The 21,198-nt window shown below is 44.6% G+C and overlaps 3 protein-coding genes across 4 annotated transcripts in view; 2 read left to right on the forward strand and 1 right to left on the reverse strand.

The window, feature by feature from the left end:
- The window catches only part of LOC145935345 (N-acetylglucosamine-6-sulfatase), a 38,918-nt gene extending 21,674 nt beyond the window's left edge, over positions 1-17,244 (forward strand). Inside the window, exon 10 of one of the 2 annotated variants that reach the window (XM_083036577.1) lies at positions 16,882-17,244. In XM_083036577.1, coding sequence (XP_082892703.1) covers positions 16,882-16,982 — 101 coding nt within the window. In that variant the 3' untranslated portion in view covers positions 16,983-17,244. Of the gene's footprint in view, positions 1-10,697; positions 10,807-16,881 lie in introns of those variants that run through there. The other variant, XM_083036579.1, reaches the window with a different exon arrangement.
- LOC145935148 (uncharacterized) lies at positions 715-3,936 on the forward strand. The gene is made up of 4 exons (XM_083036258.1): positions 715-977; positions 1,071-1,290; positions 1,452-1,957; positions 2,194-3,936. Exons 1-4 carry the CDS (start codon positions 715-717, stop codon positions 3,875-3,877), a joined length of 2,673 nt encoding a protein of 890 aa, XP_082892384.1. The 3' UTR covers positions 3,878-3,936.
- Positions 5,001-12,044, reverse strand: Gsc (goosecoid homeobox). The gene is made up of 3 exons (XM_083036582.1): positions 10,798-12,044; positions 8,540-8,829; positions 5,001-5,434 (listed from the first exon to the last, which is right to left on the reverse strand). Exons 1-3 carry the CDS (start codon positions 11,339-11,341, stop codon positions 5,225-5,227), a joined length of 1,044 nt encoding a protein of 347 aa, XP_082892708.1. The 5' UTR covers positions 11,342-12,044; the 3' UTR covers positions 5,001-5,224.
- Positions 17,245-21,198: the final 3,954 nt, after the last annotated feature.

Here is a 21,198-nt window from a genome sequence, read left to right on the forward strand (position 1 = left end):
TTCGCCGCGCTCGAGATTGCCTCTGATCGCTCCTAGGGCTTCGTCTGCGCCGGCAGCAAAATAATTACAAAATCGTACGAACGAAACGGGATAAATCGAGGCTGCACCGACCTCCCACTCCCCCGTCCTTCGAGCCTGTATTTTTTCAGCTTCAGGAAGCCGTCCGCGTTCTCGAGGAGAGACCACAACCTCTCCCTCCCTCTCTCTCTCTCTCTCTCTCTCTGCCTCGCGATCCTATACAAATTCGAGCCGATCATTTCCGAATGTTTGCTTCCCTTTCCCTCACTCTGTGAATTCGGTTCGCATCCGACGCGCGGATCTGTACCAAACAAGGTATCGTATCCCCGGACAGGGGATATGATAGCTATCCGGATTCTCAATCATCTCGCTTAATAATATTATCATGAATTATTAAATATAATATTTGCTTTTTTTATATATTGCAATATTAAATGCACGTATTCTGTTTTATTATCTTTAGTTATGAATACATTTCTGTACGTATATATTTCTATATTTGAATGTACCTAGACGTTCAATTGGATAATGACGCGTGTATAAAAGAATGACACATTCGTACAGTCAGTTGCATCAAAATTGCGAAAACGTGATATTTTATATTGACACATAAAACTTTTCAATTACACACAATGTTAATATAATTGACGTACAAATTATGCCGTGAGATCGCCGTTTTAATTCAGTTCGCGAAATATGACGGAACCGGAGGTTCAAATTAAGGAAGAGGCGATAAGTGAATTTACGGGGGAGGAGGAGGTTACGACAGATACCGATGCAACGGAGGATGCAACAACGATCGAGACCGATAAAGTTACGAAATATGAGACCGACTATGAGAGCACCGAACCGACCGTAAATAAGGACGGAGAAGGGCAGGAGAGATCTTGGCTAGAGAGATGCGTGGAAAAGGGATGGTCCTATCAAGAGGGAGAACCTCTTTGGCACGTTATAAAATCGTAAGGGACAGGATACTCGTCTATTTTTTTTTCCGATCGCAAATTTCTTACCTCTCACGCGCAGCCAATGAATTTGCATAAAGCGTCGCGTAGATACACGGAGTTGAGGAGGGAAGACAGGCCGAGGACACTTTTATCCGATGTTGCGAGGCTGCCGTCTCGCGCGGAAGACGCTGTTGAGGAGATACTACCGCCTTACGAGTGCTTCCCGCTCGGCGGCTTTCAGCTTCAATCTCGAACTGATCGAACGCCGATCAAATTAGATCGATGCAGAGGACCGCGAATCTGGAGAAGCATGAGAACGAGACAGTCGGTTAGTAAGCGATGTCAAAATAAATTTGAGTGCAAGTTGATTGCATTCACACTTTGCGCGAAAATAATCCTTTCTTTCAGTAAGACTCGCGAGATTAAATAACAATATCGAAAATGTCACTCGTGTCTCGTAATACGAATGCGCGTTATTTTCATCGATAGACGAGGGTATTTCGAAGGAGAGGAAAAGTACTGAGGAGAACCGGAAGCGGGAAATGGCCGGGTCTGTGGCCTTGCGTTGCGCGAGACGAACTGAAGAAGCGAGAGAAAGAAGGGCGAAGGAAGAAGCGAAGGGACATTTTTCCTTGCGACCCGCGACCTGACGAGGACGAAGAGGAGTCTCTTCTGCGCCAGGAGCAGAGAAGAGATTTGGCGAATCGCAAAGAATTGGGCCACGTTCGCGCGCGAGTGCGATGCGCGGATCCCAAGCTGGAATTGTTGGTGGATCGCGCGGTCGGCGAACGTCCCGGTTTGGTGGACGGCGATTACGTCATCGTAGAGTTTGACGCGTCCGAGGGACGCGACAGGCGTGTCTACGCCAACGTGGTTCTTCGTGGGTTAAAGGGCATGCATCTACCGGAACTGGGTCCGCTGCGAGAGCGCAAGAACACTTGGAAGTTTTGCCTTTATCAAGCGGTCGTGGCGTTATGTACGAGAACTCAGCTAAGGTAATCCAAGAGTGACTGCACCATTCGATCGAAAGAGAGGGGATAAAAAATGTATCCCGATGCATTTTGGCAAATTTTATCGTTAATTTAATTTAGTTTTCTTTCAAATATTTTTCGTCGGGGATATGAGAGTTGGATTATATTCTATCTTCATGAGAGTTAGAATCTAGTCAGATTGTCATCTATTTTCACACAAGCGGCACTCACTTCACGTAATCTGCGTCTTTGTGTGTAAGATACAAGTACGCGTGGAGCGCCAATATCGATTACATCTACGACCTCGCCTGGACACTTTACACTCACATCGGCACGATTAACGTGAAGCGGAAGCAGCGTCTGGACGACGTCGTCGTGTACAACTACAAGTACGACGTGGAGATAGAGCTGATTCAAGAAATGAGGGATATACCGGTAGTACGGAACGTCGATTTCAACTACGAGGAGAGCGACCTAAGGAGACAGATCGCGTTACGCAGAAAGGATCCCCTGGAAGTCAGGGTGGAACTCGGCTGTCAGAAAATGACGAGTCTAGGATACGTACCTGTGCACGAAGAGACACGCGGAATCGAGGAGTGGTTCGACAAGCTGGCACTCCGATATCGCGACTGCATCTTCCGCACCACCAGATTCTCGTTGGCGTTCTGGCAAGACGGTCTCTTCTGGTATCTTTACAATCCTTATCGATGCGACGAGTTCGGCTGTTGGGACGATGACGGTCGCGCCTGCATCGTAAAGTTTTGCTCCAAGGACTCGTTACGGAGACACCTGATGATCCTTCTGTTGCGAGCTTACGCCTACCCCAAGATTCCGAAATCGAATCCGGATCAATCAGATATCGCGAGCGACGTCTCTTTCGATGTTCAAATCTTCCATGTGACCTTCCACCGCTGTCAGCTGCGCAATCTCGAGTTGCTGCAACGCGGCGCTCCTGAAAGATCGCGACGATGCGCCGACAAGCGTCCGTCGGATCCTCTTCTCGAGATCGAAGAGACGACCGATCTAGAGGAAGACGAAGAGGACGATCCGAGTGTACCGAGGGAGAGAGTCGCGTGGTTGAAGCGTCGGCGAGTCACTTGGGGCAGATGCGCGCCCCAAGCGAGGCGAAAGAGCCGGGCCAAGGTCACCGTGAGCGGTGGCAAGGCGGCGAAATGGCATCGGTACTACGTGGAGCAGCCCAGCAAGCTCTTCTCCCTGTGGGGCGAGATACACATAACCGACCGTATGTTCGACGAGGCGAACCGGGGCATGCAGACGTACGCCTGTTACGTGGTGTGCGCCGGGATGACCAGGATCATGGCGCCGGAATATTGGAGCCCGAAGATCCTTGACGCGATCGTCGTGTGCGGCGATCGCTATTATACCCGTAGCAAGCAGGAGGCTGAACTTAGGTCCACCATGAGCGAGTACGCTCACGTGAGCTGCTGGAGCAGATACCTGTGCGATCGCTTCGAGATTGGCGGGACTCTGTTCGAGGCCAGGATGTTGCCGAGCATTTGCGGCAGACTGTACGCGAGATCGCGCGAATGTCTACGAGGAACCCTGGAACGACTGTTCGCCGATCATCACTTTGGCGTCCTGACGTGCGAGAGCGTCTGTCTCGGTCTCTTCAAGTTCTGCGGCGCGTATTACATGTGCGACGTCAACTCGTTTGGGCCGCCGCTCTTTCCATATGGTCGCGGCGCCGCCTATCTCATGAGAGCCACGTGTCTCGGAGAATTTATAATGGTGCTCGTATTGACCATCGCCTCGCCCGAACGTAGCCGATTCACCCTAAATCCCGTGGAGATCCTCAGAATCGTCGAGATCGGTCCCGCTTACGATTCTTGCGCGAGGATGGGTGAGAGAAGAAATTGCTTTGGGAGATTTGCCGGCAAGATGCGCGCATTCGACAAACGGAAAAAGAGAGAAAATAAAAAGTAGAACTGCAGACAAGAGCTAAAATGATTATACATACAATAATAATTAAAAATCCAATTGAAGAAGAGGCCGTAAAATAAAATGTTAAATAAAAAATTGAGGGAAGACTATTTTTTTTATAAATAAATATTTTGGCATATTTTAAAAATAATTTCTTAGTTACTTTGATCGATTCTAAATTCTTATTCGTTATATATGGAGAATCGTCAAGCGGAAATTTCGCAACCATTTTGAAATTCCTAAATTCCGGGATCGACGGGTTTTAATATTTATGCGTGGAGGAATCGAAGCTACGTGTAAACGTTTATATAAACGAGAATGTATTTTCCACAACAGTGACGCGATTTTAATAAGAAAACATTGTTGTAAAACCGTGAGTCACGCAATAGCGCACGATAGTATCGCGGAATTTAAATTTTTCGCGATCTAAATGAACACCTCGCTGAGAATCTCTAATAAAAGTGACGCATTGTGAGACAAAATAAAAAAAAAAGAAATATTCTTTTCAGTTAAGACCTTTTCGGATAGAAGATCAATGAAAATCAACTATTAAATTCGAAATTAATAAAGTAAAATAAATTCAACTTAATTTAATTTGGTTTAATTAAGTTAAATTTATTTTACTTTCATTAATTGATATATGATTTGAGTTAAACCAAGAAATAAAGGTACATTTAAATCGCGAGGCAGCAATTAAATATTCGCGCGGGAGATGAAAGACGAGGCATTGCGCGAAATTGACTTTACAAATTAATTTTTTAAAATGATTTCATCATTTATAAAGTAAAATCGTTCAAATTCGCGTTTGGCTCTTACCGTATGAAATTTAAATTTGTATTTAAAATCGTTAAAATATTCAGAGTCGAGGTAAAAGGAAACATATATACTGCGATATTATTAATTTGCAAAACTTTCGAATAGTCGGCTAGGATATATGTGTATATATACGTATGCAAGGTATATACAAAATATTCCAGCGTGTTCCGGAATTGCCATTAATGAAACGTCATTATAGGTATATGGTAAAACTTACTTTTTTAAATAAAAAAAAGAGAGAGAGAGAGAAAATGTACCTTTTGCAGAGAGATGCGTCCGCGTGATGCAAGGAGATCAAACGTCACGCCGCTTCTTGCTCCGACGCAATAATTTATTTCGGTATCGTACACATCCATCGTTACTCATATTTACAGTGATATTTACAGCGCAATTACGTATATACATGCTGCCTCTGTCGTCGTTGATAAATAAGAGCGCGGAAGTCGCCCCGGGCCATCGTCGTCTTCCGTCACTTCGAACCCCCTCGAGTCGTCGCGACGCGCGAAATCTGCGTCTCGTCTCGTCGTCATCTCACTACGCCACCTCGAGATCGGAGCTGTCCGTGTCTTGTTCGAGCTTCTGCTGCTGCTGCCTGCTCAGGTTCAAACGATCACCCACCATCACCGTCGCCGCGGCTCCGCCGTCGTCGGCGCGCTGACGCTGCTCCAGTTGCAGCTTCCGCAGACGGTCCTGCTCCTCTCGCTTCTGTTTCCGCCACTTGGCGCGACGATTCTTGAACCACACCTGGAACGAGCACGATTCGACCGGGCGTTTAAATTTTGACGGAAATTTGTGCGAAATTAATTTTTTATTCGGTAGCGCAAGTCAAACAATATTCTGTCCAACAATAAAAGAAAGAGAGATGATATAAAAGCATAATTTTGTATTTTTTTCTAAACCATTTTACATTAATGAAACTGAACACTGAAAGCTTGCATTAATAGATAAGAAAATCTTGCTTGTTGAAAAGTTGCTTGTGAGAACAATGTAACCGAATAAAGGATTTATTTTTTTTTTATTCGCAGAATAATTTACAAGTGACATAAATAAATTTTATAGTAGTTATATAAAAAACTGTAAAAAAAAAGCGTACATACATGATATAAATAAATTACAAAGTAGTATATAATTACACGTATTCCCAAAGTAAAGACGTGATGCCAGTCAGTTTCGAAATATCATACAATTACACGAATTAAAACGATTACATTTTCCTTGCAAAGTCGACAGAGACGACAAAGGTTAAATCTCCGGTGGATGTAAAATTGTTTAAAAGTCGTGATTATACGCAAGATACATCACATACGCGTACATGCATCAACGCGTGCGTACTGCGCGAGAAAGAGATATTTATCTAATGAAGTAAGGAAAGACGCGAGAGACGCACATCAAACGAATTCCCGCCGCACTCGCATTTGTCCCTCACGCCTGTCTGAATCAATTCGAATGAAAACCGACAATCAATATTCCACCCCTACTCGCTCGCTCGTTTTGCTGCATTAGCTATTGTAATAGCCCGACCCTCGTTCACTTTAAAGAGTTCCTCGCCAACCGAGGATCTCGTAAACTCGTCGCGAGACGCGAGAGATCGAATCCTCGAGAGATGTTTCGACACTTGATGCCGACAGCAATTTTAATAGTGATATTAATATTCAGAGATGTCACACTAATTAAATTCCAATCGCCCATCTATCTGTATTTATACGTCGATCTGTTTTCGAATAAAATGGGAGGAGGGTATAGTATCTTCATAAGACGTTGTTTTTTCCAAATCTCTATTCTCAGATCCAACATCGGAGTCGGAACACGATCTTGGAAGTACACAAAACAGTGTGCCTTAGGTTTTTCCTGACCCGTTCCTAGTTTTTTCTTTGTCCTCTTCTGCGCTCCCTCCCCTCCCCCTTTCCTCCCCCATCGCCAAGTTTCTACTACCGCGGACGCGCAGCTCAAGAGTCGCTATTCTACTAATTCTGTGCAAACACCGTGACTCTCTCGCTCCGAGAATCTCAGCCCCCGGTACCAGGACGCAGGTATATATGTTGTTCCAGTCTTTAAACACTCTCGAGACTCGGGGGACCTTCTCTTCTTTGGTAAAGCCGACGCGACGCGGGTGGTCCCACGCGCGAGTGTGTCAATGATTCTCTCACATAGAGTCCGTGATTACTCGACAGAATCGTCGCCGGGGTTTTGAGTTCGGGGGAGGAGAGATTCTGTCAGGTGTCGGACGCAACGACGAGCTACTTTATGACAGCTCGCAATCCCGTATTTAGCCAACGTGTACTTGAAAAGTTTTAAATCGATATATATCTCGACGGATTGAGTCTGACATTTCGAAATAATTGTGCACCGAGATCGATCAGGTATTTCGGATATTGATTTTAATGCATTTTACGTCAACATCGATTCGCAAACGAGTCAAATTGAAAGAGAAGCTCTTTGCAGAAGAATCTCAAAGCGTTATCTGAGCATCCCGAACGGAACAAATGTTGAAACGTATTAAAAAAAAAGGATCCTGCTTTTTTTAACCACTCTGCGCGTAATATAAAAATCACAGAGATTACAATATGACGCCCCCTATCACGGCAGATTGAGAAGCGAGGTCGTTAATTACTGAAAAAATAACACTCAATCGGCGACACAATGAACCGTGCGATTTTTTATTGAAAGGTAAATTTATACGAAATTAAACGCGCGTTTAAAACGCTCTCTCTCTCTTCCTCTCCCCGTTAGCTCCCGGAAAGTACACCACACTTCATAAAGATTATAAATTGCACGCTATCCGACACATACGCACACACGTGCATACGCATTCGGCGCCAGCGAAAGTGAGCGATCGCGTACATGTATGTATAATTGAAGTAAACACATTATCGCTAAAGCTTTTAATCTAGCATGCAACTTGTTAGCTCAAGTCGACCGAGTGCCCCGATAAATACCCGCTGCGGTAAATTTTAATGGCCGCGTTAAAATATTATGGGCTTTTATGCATTAGGACGACAAACACTGGCCGTTCCATCCCACTCACCAGAGTTAGAGGAACGACGGCGGCGCGAGAGTTTGCCGACATTACATTACAAATTGTGCGTGCGGGACCCATCCGGGAACGGTCAATGTTTGTCAATCCGAAATCCAATATTCCGTTCACGGCTCGAGAAAGTAATTTGTCATCGGGTGGCGGCTTAAGCAGACCGGCTGCTGCACAATATGCTTGGTCTCGGCGACGGTGAGAGAAAACGGTAGTCGGTTTTCTTGTTTTCGGAAAACGACGATGGAAGGTCGAGAAATATTGTTTCGATACACTTCTCTCTCATCTTCTTTTCACTATACTAATATTCGAATTTTTTTACCATATTTAATCCCTAATGTGACGATTAATTTTATTGACGTGTGATAAAAGTGCCAAAGGAGTTTATATCTCAATCACAATTTTAATGATTGAGTAATGGAATTTTTTATTTTAATCTACATTTATTTTTTGTTAAAAAAATAAAATTTAATTATTAATTCATTAAACTCCCCTTTCCGTCAGCAATCTGGGTCTTTTAAGGCACAAGCAAATCTCCATTTTTTCCAAATTGCTGTTCAAATTTTGCTTTGTATAAACAATTGGGTTTAATATTTGGTTTTAAAATCTATTGCGGATATTGTAATAGAGATATTAACAAATAATCTCGAATTTTTTTGGATTTTTTGAAAGTCTATAATATAAAAATAATATGGGGTAAACTTAAAAGACCCTGTTTGCTGACAGAGGGTTAATAACGATTTCTGAAAATGAAAAAAAATAGAGACGAAGCACCATATGTATAGCTAATAGAATGTAAGAAGTGAGAAAAATTGTTGACCCACCTCGATTCTCTCCTCCTTGAGGTCGACCTGGAGGGCCAGTTGTTCGCGCAAGAGCACATCGGGATAATGCGTCTTGTCGAAGGTAGCCTCCAATTGCTCCAATTGTTCCTCCGTGAATATCGTTCGATGGCGGCGTTTTCGCTTCGCCATCGGGCCCATTCCCGGATTATTCGGATTTATTTGATAAGGATGGCCGGCGTGATAGAAGGCCGGCTGTCCATGAAGGGAAACGCCGGCGGCGGCCATCGCTGCCACGTATCCTCCAGGATACAAACCTGGATATGCCGCGGCTGAAATAAAAAAAAAAAAAAAGAAAAAAATAATAATAAAAATACGACGAAAGGATAATAAAACTCGCGCATTTTCCATTTCTCTGTCTTCTTCTAAAACTTCTCATTACATCCTCATTACAATCTCGTAATCCACTCCTGCGCATGCGACGCATAAATGATAAAGATTATCCGCGAGCCGCGCAACGCAACATTTGAACTTTGCGTCACATTAAAGATTCAAACGTCCATTCTCGTTCGCGATTATAACATTAGGGGAGACTGGGATCGATTGTGAAACGGGGGGATAACAATCGCGATAATTCGGGCTACAAATTGATGCAGCGAGACAAAAGGATTACGTCCTTCGCTCTATTCGCATACAAGTGACATTTTCTTTTTTTTTCCCCCTTTTTTTTGAATTGAAAATGCAAAGAAATTACGCGACAAACAGATTCGAACATCCGCCCACCCTTGTCGGAGGCGCGATATTACAATTCGTAGTCATCCCGCGACCCCATTCACTCGTGTTTAGGATAAAAAGGTCGCCAGGAGCGGCCGCCCCGCGTCCCGGGGGACGTTTTACTTTAAAATCTCGAAGAAAGCTGCTTAAACGCGACGTTGCGTATGAAAATGTGGGGACGGTAAAAATTTCTGCTTTTACTTGCAGCGCGTTTTCACTCGCTCTCTCTCTCTCTTTTTCGCATCTACATGCTTTCTTTTCACGCTCTTCCAGCGGGATTGCACAAGGAGCTAGATCGTTCATGCATGATCGAAACGGATTGCGGATTTCATCTCGCGTATCCCCAATGCGAGAGAAAGAGAGAGAAAGAGAAAGAAAGCACTGGGTTTCCTTGAGGGAAAAATACTTAAAACCCCCGCGGGCATATAAAGAAAGTTTTGACGCGTTTCGCACCGAGTCTCTTAGGATTTCACATAGGATCTTCCATTTTTGCAATATTAAACGTTAAAATTGTTAAACGTCTCCCTTACGTCGGACAAACATACATTTGACAACACCTACAACAAATTGATAGAATCTGGACAAGAGGCGATATAAATGATTCACAACTCGTGAAAAGTAAATAGACGAGGCGATGACGAAGAGGAAGATTTCAAGATTATTTGTTCGCACAATAATTATACACTTTTCTGATTTAAATGTCATTTTCAAAATAAAGATGACAAATATATAATAAGCGAGTATACGCGATATTCATTATAGTAAAATTAAGTTTAATGTAAGATTTCACCATATAACATCATAAGAATTACGTCGTTGATTCGAATTGTCAAAATAAAATCGTTCCATTTTTTATACGTTTAATTAATCTTTTTTCAAGTTTAAGTTAATCGACAATTTTCCAATTTCAGAAATATTGATTTACATTAAGAAGAGCGGCTCATCAATTTATCTGCAAAATGCATAAATATATTGGTTTCTTTCGTGTCGAAATTTTCCATAATTTTTCATAAATGCTTATACGTGGCCGGCATTTTAATAATCACATTTTCATCCGTACAAGAAAATGAGTAGAGAACAATATATATAGACTCGAGTATATTATTGTTTCTCGACATTATCCCACAAATACGTCGTCGTAACAATTTAATATAATTTTGTAACACGAATAATATCACAATTTAACGATGCGAATTTACAATTATTGCAAATTTTATTCAATAAAATAGAAACACGTTTAAGGAGTTACGCGGGAGTTTACTCCGACAAATAACGTTAATCATAATTTCACGCTTAAGTAAGAGAAGAAAGGAAAAACCCGGACGCGACACGCGAAAAGTCTCAAGGGACACGTCTCGTGAAAGCCGCCTAAAAGAAGTCTAAAGGATTAGTAGGTCTCTTAAGCGTCTTCGCGGCCTCTTTGCAGGGACTCTCGGGACACCTTCTCTCGACCGAAAGGAGTCACGCGGTCCGGGAGGGGGTCTTTGGGGATGAAAGCAAAGAAGAAGAACCTAAATTTTACCCACCGAGAAAATCCGCCGAGGTGAACGCCAAGTGATGCAGCTGCTGCTGCAACGGATGGATCGTCCGGCTGGCGGCCGACTCGATCGTCTCCGGCGTCTGGATCGCGGACGCGGCGATGGTGGTGGTGGTCGTGGGCGCGATGATGTTGCCGATCGGCCTAGGTGCCAGGATGCTGTCGATGGTGAAGAGCGACGTGGGGGACGACAGGGTGGAGGCGGAGGAGCCGCCCGGTCGCGAGGGGACCGAAGACTCGCGGGGGTTCCGCGGATGACGCGCCGCGACGTCCCCCGCGGTACCGATCGGACTCCTGGCGAACGTCGTCCGCTCGTCCCGGTGCCCGGCATCGGTCGTCTCGCTCGCGTTGTTGCGTCTCGCCGTCGTCGCCACGATGTGATTCTGATTGCCCGCGTCGGGCGAGTAGCTATACAGATAGCTGTTGTGGTGGCCGTAGCCGGATATACCGGGACCATCGTGGAGCGGACTCGACGGCTCCGTCATGGGCGAGCGTGATCTTGGCGAGTCGCTCGCATAAGTACTCTCTACCATGTTACGGGTTCGCACAGGTCGTATCGATATTATTGTATTTGGCGAGAACTCTTAGTTTAGCTAAGACGCGAGATGTGTCCTCTAGATTCTCCGGAAAGAGACGAGGCAGAAGGGTTCTACCCTTTCTCCGGTCTTTCCGGATGCGTTACGTTTTTGCTTGCATCGTGTAAGACGAAAGTTCCTTTAGGACTTTGACTTCCGCGACTTTTCAAAGTTCCCGAATTCCCGATTAGCGTCGCGCTTTTTCTCCTTTTTCTAGATAAGGACGAGATGCGTTTGCGCGATCCTGTCGCGTACAGATACAACGAGGCTCCTCCCTCGTGGACGATCGTTCATCGACGTCTCGTCGGCGCTCAACATCAGAGACGAATAGTCGCGAGGAAGGAAAGAGGCGAGATCCGATCTTCGGAGATGGTTCGGTTTCTCGCTTCTCGCGCGCTGACCGCACTTTATTCCACTTCCTCCTCGCGGTTAAGCCGTCGTGGCGTGATCCGATCGCGCCTAGCGTCGCGGACACAAAGTGACATCTCCCCGATAAAGGATATCCGTGGACTAGCCATAGCGGTGGCCCCGACGACGCGGCGGTGCCGCGTGGACGCGCTTTCTTCCTGCCCTTCCCGGTCCTTGGTCGCGCCACAACCGACAAAGCCACCCCCGTGGCCCGGAGCCGCGCCAGCCGCGTCGGTGGCGGATAGAGAGACACCCTCGGCTGCCGCGTCGGGTTGGCGTGCGTTGTCCGTGATCGGGGCGTGGCTCTATCTGGCTCCATCCACTTTTCCACCACCAGACACGCGGTAATAACCCTGTTTCCCCCCTTCGAACTCGAACGAAACGCCGAAGTGCGTGAGAGGGCGAGAGAGGACCGACGACGACGATGACGACGACGACGACGACGACGACGACGACGACGACGACGACGACGACGACGACGACGACGACGACAACGACGACGACGACGAGGGTGCGATCGCGTCGCGACGTTCAGGGGTGGGATGCTGCACCGCGGTAACAGACACGCGAGACAACGAGGGAGAGGGTGGTCGCGAAATAATTCTCCGAGAGGGAGAGAGAGAGAGGGAGAGATGGGGCCGCGGAAGCAAACGACATATTTGCTGATGCATATTACCGGCCGAATCTCTCGCCCTCCTTCCTCCTTTTTCGTCGCTTAAACACACACAATCGAACAGAAGCTTATATTTTCAAACCGTCTTAAATTTATACTTTTTAAAGAAAGCGGAAACGCGTTGGATAGCTTCGTAATTTCCATTAAAAAAAAAAGATGTGCATTTAAGATGAAACGAAGAGAGAAGCTCTTCAATTTTCATCTTCGGCTCTGGCAGGGTATTGACTCTAGTATTTATAATATTACATCAGTTATCGTTTAGCAATTACTGTTCACTTGTTGATAGATAGCAGCCTATGTGAATATGAATGTTGCACAATTTTGCTAAAATAATTATTCAGAGTTTTTATTTCGTCGCAATGTTTTCAGGATATTGACATGACTTTGTGATACGTTTTAAGACGACTTTACGTGTTCTCCGACTGTTTTTAGCTTTAGAAAAACAATTTTGTTCGTTTATTCTTTAAAACAAATGTTGCATCACGTATGTCGTTCGAAATGCGAAGCTCCAGAATTCAAATCCAGTGACACGAGTTGTGTTTCATCATTCGTATAATTTCGCTGATCGTTAATACTCTTCCGTCGATTATTATCATAATATAATATCTCTTGTCCCTCTTTACGCGGCTTTTGCTGTCACATTAATAAATGTCGCATTGATTCGTAATCTTAAATAATCGAATCGATTTGTCGATGTTACGGGATCAAACAGCCAGCGCAAACACCAATCCGGACGCGATGAACCCCACGCGGAAGCTCAGGCGTCGGTAGATCTGGATTATGGCGGTTGCGCGCGACCAAAGAGAGAGAAGGAGAGGGAGATTTCTCTCCCTCCCTCCTACCCCCTGTGAGAGAACCATATCTACCTACCTAGCGAATCCGCGCGGATCTGTTCAATTATTCAAATCCCGGCCAATGCGTCCGTATTAATAACATAAAACCGTTGTAATGTGCATTGACTGTCGTCCTCGCGTCTTTACCCCTCGAGAAGAGGGTAGGAGGGGAAAGGGCAGGGAAAGGAGGGCACAGCATCGTGAAGCGGATACGCGCGGAGATCGAGCGTGAAAAAGGTTTTCTCTCTCTCGTTGGGGATGCAGTACTTTGACATTGTAAGTGCTCTCCCCGCGGTTCGTCGCGTTTTCTACCCCCTCGCGACCCTACGGGGCCCCACCTCCCTGTCCTCCGCCGTGATACGTCCCCTCCCGTGCGGTCCATTCGGGCGCAGCGAGATCCACGCCGGGCTTAATCCTAATCCGTACGTTAATCGTACGCCCGATCCGGCGAACCGGATCCCACATTCTGCGCGATCTGTGTGTCTGTGTGCGCGTATTATGCCCCTGCCCATCTCTGCCTATACCTACTACTTACCTATACCTAGCGGTTTTAGGCCGTTGTCAGAACCAGAAGACGTTAGTAGCGCGCACGCGAGAATCCGACAAAAGGAAATCTTGAAGAGGAAGGGAGAAATCGTCCCTCCTTCCTTCCCTTTCTCTTTTTGGTAGCTCCGGAATGGCCATTGTATTCGCGTACGTCGTGAATTTTATTAGCGACCAGATCATCGGCGAGAACCGGCCATCGCACTAATATATCTCTTGATCTGCTGATGGTCTTTTTGCGATTTTCAGAGAGGTAAGCTTCGCTTACCCGAACAAATTGTTGCCCGCGAGAGATGAGAAATGGTAAACGAAATTAAACGAGTTTATTTTGAAATCGGTGCTGCTCGCGTATCTTCTGACAAGCTTCGAAATGTCATGAAATATGAATGAGATATGCTTTCTGGAAAAAGAAAGAGAGAAAAGAGAGAGGTAACCAAGTTAAATAAGTTTATTCTGTACAGAGCGCGCGCGGCGGAAGTCACGCTGTTTTGAATACATAAAATGAGTTTCGATCGAGTGTACGAATGGATATACATAAAACTGTAAAATGAAAATATTGTATCTCGCGATATCGCGTTTCGTACGAATTTTTCGTCGACGCAAAGTCTCTCCCTCTCTCTCCTACTCTCTCTCGGCGGGGCGGTTTCTTCGTAAAAGATTACAATTTCCCCGACGATCACGGAGGGATGAATCCTCGGCGCTAATACAGCGACAATACAGATGTTTTCGCGTCTAAGCGGCGTGCTAAGTGGATCTCGCCCCTTCGTTCTCTCTCTCTCGCTCTCACTCCCTTCCCAAATAAAGACGAGAGAATGCGCTGAGAAAAAGCACCCGCCCGCAACGATATTCTTAAAGGCGTACCGCGGGGTGTCGACCTTTAGATCCGATACCTGGTCTCCCGAGTTCTTCCGAAGTCTCTCCAACATCTTACAGGACTCGTTAGTGTCGGTTACACTTGACTGCATGCCTTCCTGCCTTCCTGCGGACCGGCCGAATTGATAATTGAAAGAGAGATACGCACATTATCTTTCTCTCTTTCTCTCTTCTTTTTTTTCTTGAAGGCCCACGCATTGAAATATTCAGATGTGCAAGAGCTTCACTGAGTGAGAGAGAAGAAACCGTGACCGGGGAACTTTGCGGGGCGTCCCTTGTTGATAGGTATCGTTCGGCGGGACGAATAGCGTGACATTGTTGAATTCTCATTGATCGATGCCCGCTGAGTGATTCTTCCGAAATTTCACGCTCGTTTAACACTTGGACTTTAAAAAAGACGAAACGAGAGAGAGAGAGAGAGAGAGAGAGAGAGAGAGAGAGAGAGAGAGAGAGAGAGAGAGAGAGAGAGAGAGAGAGAGAGAGAGAGAGAGCGCATTTAAATAAAAAGCTTATGTATTATCAGCTGTTAAATGTCACATTCAAAATTCTCTAGTCACAGAAACATTATTCTACATCATACCTTGATTTGCGAGTAAGAAAATTCTATGTTGTGCTTTATATAAAAAGCTTTTATATTAGATGTTGTCTAATTGTGAATATTATACAATTTATTTTTTGTGAAATAGTGTAAGTTTAAAAATATTGAAATATGTTTATACAAGAGATAGGTATAACTCGGAATGTTTTTGCCTAGTAGCCTCTATTTGTTAATTCTTTGTTAGTTTACATAGATTAAAGTAAAAACACAGAAGAGATATGCTCTTATGTGATAAAAAAAGATTATACTAATAAATGAGATTATATACATATATAGAGAGAGGATTCCACGAGTCTATACTTTCCGCAAATTATAGTTGCACGCCGTGTGTGAATATGTTTCGCAAAATTAATATTATCACGCTTCATCGCATTCCTGCGGCTCTTAATGCAAAGCGCAAATATTGTTCCTTCGCCGCGGTATTCCCCACACTCATGCGTATATTTCAAAGGATGCCGAATTTCAAAGGATGAAAAGGAAGATGAAGGGAGAGAGTAAAAAAGAGATAGAGCGAGCGTGTCTTAATCTATCCGACCCAAGTCCGTTGCGTTGTTCCATAAGGATTACGTAGTCGATTATAGTTCTTCGTAAATATTTGCCTTTTTCTCGGGATCCACATAGGCAGACCGATGCCTTTTCTCCTTTCTCTCGGTAAAGGGCTCTCTCGGCCATTCATAAAATCGTAACAGCCGAGTATCAAAAATGCGCGGGTATCCCGAAGATCATTTAGCAGCTGCAACCAACAGTCGAATGCAAGTCGCGATTTGAAGGACGCGAAATCGACAGGTCAATATAACGTCAAGGCGGAGCCTTCGAAATTGAAGATTTAAAGATCCGTGCACATTTTTTTCGATTTTTCGCAAAAAATCCTCCCTAACGTAACTTGCTAGTCGCAAAGACAAATTTCCAACGGAAGAAATATATACCATCGCACAAATTGGAAATGACGCTTGATTGCACGTGAGATTCCACCAGAGGAACCGCATATCGAAAACGAAAATTCGGACAGTTTGTTGCGCGAAATATGCACGCACAGCTATACGCGTATACGCGCACATATCTTATATATACGTACGTGTATATATATTATAGATATGCGCGAGACGAATAATTGTCCGCGCTCGCGCGCGACGATGCGCAACGATCTCAAATTTATTGGCATGTACGTTAATTACTTTAATTATTACACCGCTGTCAAAGGCTGATCGGAATACAAAGGAAGTTTATTCGACGCTGAACTATGTTTGCATCGCCCCGAGTCACCAATCGCCAATTAATTTTCCATAATTGGACGGACACGTTGCCGCAGCACGCTCTACACTCCTTGACGCTCGTTCCACGCGTGCATGCGCGCGAGTACACGTGTGTATACACACACGCATATTTATGTACGCGTGTATGTATATTTTATATATATAAAATATACATGCATATATGTATATATCCTCGCTAGAGTACCTGGCGCCCCACGCACACGACTCTGCTTAAAACGCGTCGCAACCAGCCGCCGGCCACACCGCCGTATTTTCACCAGGGAACCAATTAACAGTTTTCACCTATTCCTTTTCAGGTGACCGAGCGTCCGGAAAAAAAAAAAAAAAAAATCGAAATAAACGCTGGGAACGCGAGGGATGGAGAGCGAGCGAGCGAGCTGGCGAGCGAAAAAAATAGCCCGGTCGAAACCTCGGCGCCGCCGGAAAAATCAACTCTCTGGTCTTGTGTCGAATACAAATTTTTTCGATGTCGACGCCATTAAAATTGGGCTCGATACTCGCCTGGCAAATAGAGCGTTTTCTGACAAGCGACAAGCGTAATTAGTCGTTGCCGTAAGGTACAGATGAATTAAAAAAAAAAAAATCGAAAAAGCGCACGAAGCATCGTCAATTTCGTTGGGGCGTGATTTGTGATTTATTTAATAATGGCACACAGATTGCAGCGATGTAAAATCTTACTTTTCAATTTTTTTGGTCGTTAACAGAATCTTAATTAGATACGCTAAACTAAAATTAGAAAAATTGTAAAAAAAAATTGCTCTTCAACACGAGAAATTGCTTCGTTCAACGAAATTGCTTTCGTCGTATGTTTAACAAACCGAATAAATAAGCGTGCGCGATAAATATAAATGAATGAACAGAAAAATAAATAAATAAATAAGTACTTAACGCAGCCGTGTAAGGGCTCCCATTCGCAGCCTAAGGGGTGAAGCCTTTTAAAGCCGTTTCGCGACGGATTCCGCTAAGTGATACCAATAACTCGGTGGGCTAACAACGGGACGTACTCTCTCTTCGGGATTCGACGGAGGATAAACGGAGGACCGGCGCAATCCCGCGGGATGTTATCTAATCCCGCTGGATTTGTTGATTCTGCGTCTTGCGCCCGGCGAAAGCCCGATGAGGTTTTCGTGTAGCAACGGGATTACCCCTATTTTACCGCGACCTAAACTCACCCCGAATGCCGTCTGTCAGGCATTGCGGAAACGCGACACGTCGCGCCGAGGGATCTCCACACATCCTTATTTGTCGCTAAACACCCCTCTCTCTCCCTTCCTCTCTCACCCCTCGCGCATCCCACGTAAGAGCGATTTGCCATCCGACGCTGGGCATTAACTTATCATCGTAAGTGTATAATAGTATATAATAACATTGTACCGAGTATTATTCCGGCGCACATTGCAATGCTATTGTACAACGGCATAATAATTAAATCCGAAGGTGTGAGTTAATAGTCACAATGGCAAATAGCCTAATTGGAGGTGATAGCGGCATTATGCGCCCGATAAAGGGCAAATACTTTAATGTTTCAAAATCTAGATAGAGTATAGATTCTCTATAATTGCAAGAGATATGTACATTTTCATTTTTCATGCATTATAAAATTCAGAAAATGATGCAACTGATATTTTATTTCTCGATTAACTCAAGTCTCGCTAGACATCATTTATTGTTAGATAAGATAAACTTTAAAGCTTTTTATTAGAAACGGCAGGTGAAAATACTTTTTTTCGAAATTATCTATAGAATTTATCATCCCCCTGGAGACATTTTTATATAATCTGGAGATTATATAAATTAAGAGCGAGAAAATTGATTATTCGCTTAAAATATCGTTCGCTTTCACCGCTACGTTCTTAATCCCTGGACGTTTACATACGGCGTTTATACGTGGTTACATCGAAGGGGGTCGTCGACTGAGGGGAGAGACGAGCGGGTGGTTGATGGCTGCGAACGCGCGCGAAGAAAAAACGCGTTCATCTCGCGTGTGCTATTCTTTCACAGATTCGCGCGTAAACGAGAGATATATATTCTCTCGTCAGACCGGAAACCGATGGCGCGGTAAACAAAGATGTGCCCCGCGATCCCCCGGCCGTTCCCACCCTCCTCGTGGAAACGCGCAGATTATTCTATTACACGTTACGTAAACACCGAGAGCACAAACGGACGACGCGAGTACCCCCAGAGCGGAGTTCTCTCGCTCTCTCTTTCTCTCTCTCTACAACCTCCGGTGCACGTTGCTGTTTGCTCTGAAAATGCGTTATTGTTTCACCGCGATAAAAAATTCAACGTTTGGATAATTACATCAGACCTGATCGATCGGCAGTCGGGGGAAAGGGGGGCAGTCGAGAGAAAGAGAGAGAGAGAAGAGAAGAGATGGTAGCCCCGAGCGACTTTTCACTGGGTTACTGACTTACTTAGTCCGCCTGTTTCTCTGTCGAGCGCGACGTAAAAAAATATCAGAAAAGAAAGGGCGGATTTCGCGGTTTAACGATCGATCGATCGGTTTGAAGATGGAGGTGTCTCGCGATTCTTTTTTTTTTACTTTATTTATATTTTAAAGATGTATATAGCGGGAGAAAAATCGAGAGTGTGTACTTTTTCTGCAATAATCTACTTTAGAAAACGTTCCCTCCTCTCCCCTTGCAAAGTTTTAATAATAAAAGATTGTGACTGAGCGTTTTAATTTTCTCGATATTTAAATTATCTCGTTCCATTTATACTTGACCGAAACAAATTAATCTCTAACAGCGATAGCGATTCAAAGAACGAATCTGTTCTGATGGAAAAGCTTATTTCTGACAAGTCGTATTATATATTTAAATAATAATTATATTTATGCGAGTTTATATTATCTCTTGCTTTATAACTCTTTTCTCGTAAAACATGCATTTAATTTTATTTATATATTTTTTTTAAGCACACACACAAAGTATAAATTTTTAAGACGCTTTGAAGATACACAAGCTCTTGAACTCTTGAATCGACGAGTTTTTCAAAGCTCATCCATCGCGATCGAAAGATCCCGCTTGTCCATCCGCCCTCGCAGTTGGCTTCTTCTATCCCGAAAAACACATTCTACTGCCCGTCTACATCCCGCGCGGATCAGCGAAAACGGAAAAATACGAAGGGAAAGCGAGGAATCACTCTACTTTTTGGTGGGGCCATCGGTGCGTGGCAGCTGCGGATCCTTTCTCGAATCTCTTTCCTTTCGCGTATTCTCTCCTTTCTTCTTCGGCGGACCGACAGGCCCGGTTTTCCCGGTAATCCCTTCGAGGAAGAGAAGGGCGATCATCGAGGGGCGAAGGGGAGGGAGGCAGGGGGTCGAAAGGAGAGGGAGGGACCGATTCTCGCGCGCGCAGAAGCGGAAGAAACGAGGACGGCGCGAGAGAGGACGACCCTCGCACTGTTTGCCTTTTATTAAACTCTTGTTAAACGCCGCCTTTCTCCGCACACACAATTGAATCGGCAAAACAGCGAAGATAATGCCCCTACCGTGCTCCGTATACGCCCGCAGGAACCCATAGGAGAGACAGAGAGAGAAAGAGAGAAGAAGGCAGGGAGAAAAAAAGAGAGAAGGAAGACTCACCGCAAACACCAATTCCTTGTACATCTTGAAATGGACACCGTGTAATCCGCCTCTTTATACAGCGACTGCGGGATCGCCCAGGAATCCTTCAGGAAAGGATCGCTCGTCGTAGTCGATCCTCGGCGTGAAAGGCGCCCGAATCGGGCCGGTCGATCGATTCCTTTCGAAAAGGGGCCCCGTGAAAATCACGTGGCCCACCCTCCGTTTGCGATCCGGGCGTTCTCTAATAAAAATATTTGGATGTTTCCAACAAAATCGACATGGCTATCGAAAGACTCTATCATCCCCTGGGCTTCAAAGGGCTGTAAATTCGTGATCTCTTCCTCGATCATACGTTTTATATGTGTATAATCCTCCGATGAAGTCGCCTTCGACATTCTTCCACACTTGGAGAAGGAAACGTTTTAATTCGTACCTATGACACACTGAAAGAAATCTCGCGATATAATCTCTTTAAAATACATTGAATGATTATTTAAAGCTTTTATTTTAAAAGAAATTTACGTTTTGCCATTTTGTTCGTAACAATTTTTTTCTGTATTGTGTATTTGATATTACGAGAGGAGGATCTCGAAAGTGTGTGTCTGTACGTATATATGTAACTGGTATGTAAACGTATATTAACACTTCTCGTTTGTGAATCCGTCGCGATATCGATTAGGGGGAGCAATAAATAAAAAAAATAATAAAAATCCGCATGTGTTTTCCCGCATCCTCCCTCTATCCGCGTCGATTATTATTATCCGTAGCGCTTGTAACAGCTCGTTGCGTCACCGCTTCGCTCTGCTCTCGGGCACGCATCAGTGACACGTTTGTGTTGCAAAAAAATGAAAATAAAAAAAAAAAACAATTTTAATCGCTGGCTCGACATATGTCTCAACGCATCAGAGGTTACGCCGTAAAAAATAACGACGATACAAACGCGATATCGTCTGGTCCGGCGTTCCTATCATTATTTATTGCCGGAGCGCGATGAAATTCCTGGAAGGAAAGAGAGAGAATGGCGATTTTTCGATTCGCGCAAATA

This window comes from Prenolepis imparis, unplaced genomic scaffold (assembly GCF_030444845.1).
Source record: "Prenolepis imparis isolate NDT839.2.m4 unplaced genomic scaffold, iyPreImpa1.0 SCAF_4, whole genome shotgun sequence".
In the NCBI taxonomy this organism is placed as follows: domain Eukaryota; kingdom Metazoa; phylum Arthropoda; class Insecta; order Hymenoptera; family Formicidae; genus Prenolepis; species Prenolepis imparis.

What these genes read in the sequence shown, in the direction of transcription:
- LOC145935148 (XM_083036258.1), top strand. Translation starts at nt 715, where the DNA reads ATGACGGAACCGGAGGTTCAAATTAAGGAAGAGGCGATAAGTGAATTT. An exon ending in GCATGAGAACGAGACAGTCG is followed by an intron (nt 1,291 to 1,451) that starts GTTAGTAAGCGA and finishes TTTCATCGATAG; the next exon opens with ACGAGGGTATTTCGAAGGAG. An exon ending in TGTACGAGAACTCAGCTAAG is followed by an intron (nt 1,958 to 2,193) that starts GTAATCCAAGAG and finishes TTTGTGTGTAAG; the next exon opens with ATACAAGTACGCGTGGAGCG.
- Gsc (XM_083036582.1), bottom strand. Translation starts at nt 11,341, where the DNA reads ATGGTAGAGAGTACTTATGCGAGCGACTCGCCAAGATCACGCTCGCCC. An exon ending in CACCTCGGCGGATTTTCTCG is followed by an intron (nt 8,830 to 10,797) that starts GTGGGTAAAATT and finishes TTTTTATTTCAG; the next exon opens with CCGCGGCATATCCAGGTTTG. An exon ending in TCAAGGAGGAGAGAATCGAG is followed by an intron (nt 5,435 to 8,539) that starts GTGGGTCAACAA and finishes TGCTCGTTCCAG; the next exon opens with GTGTGGTTCAAGAATCGTCG.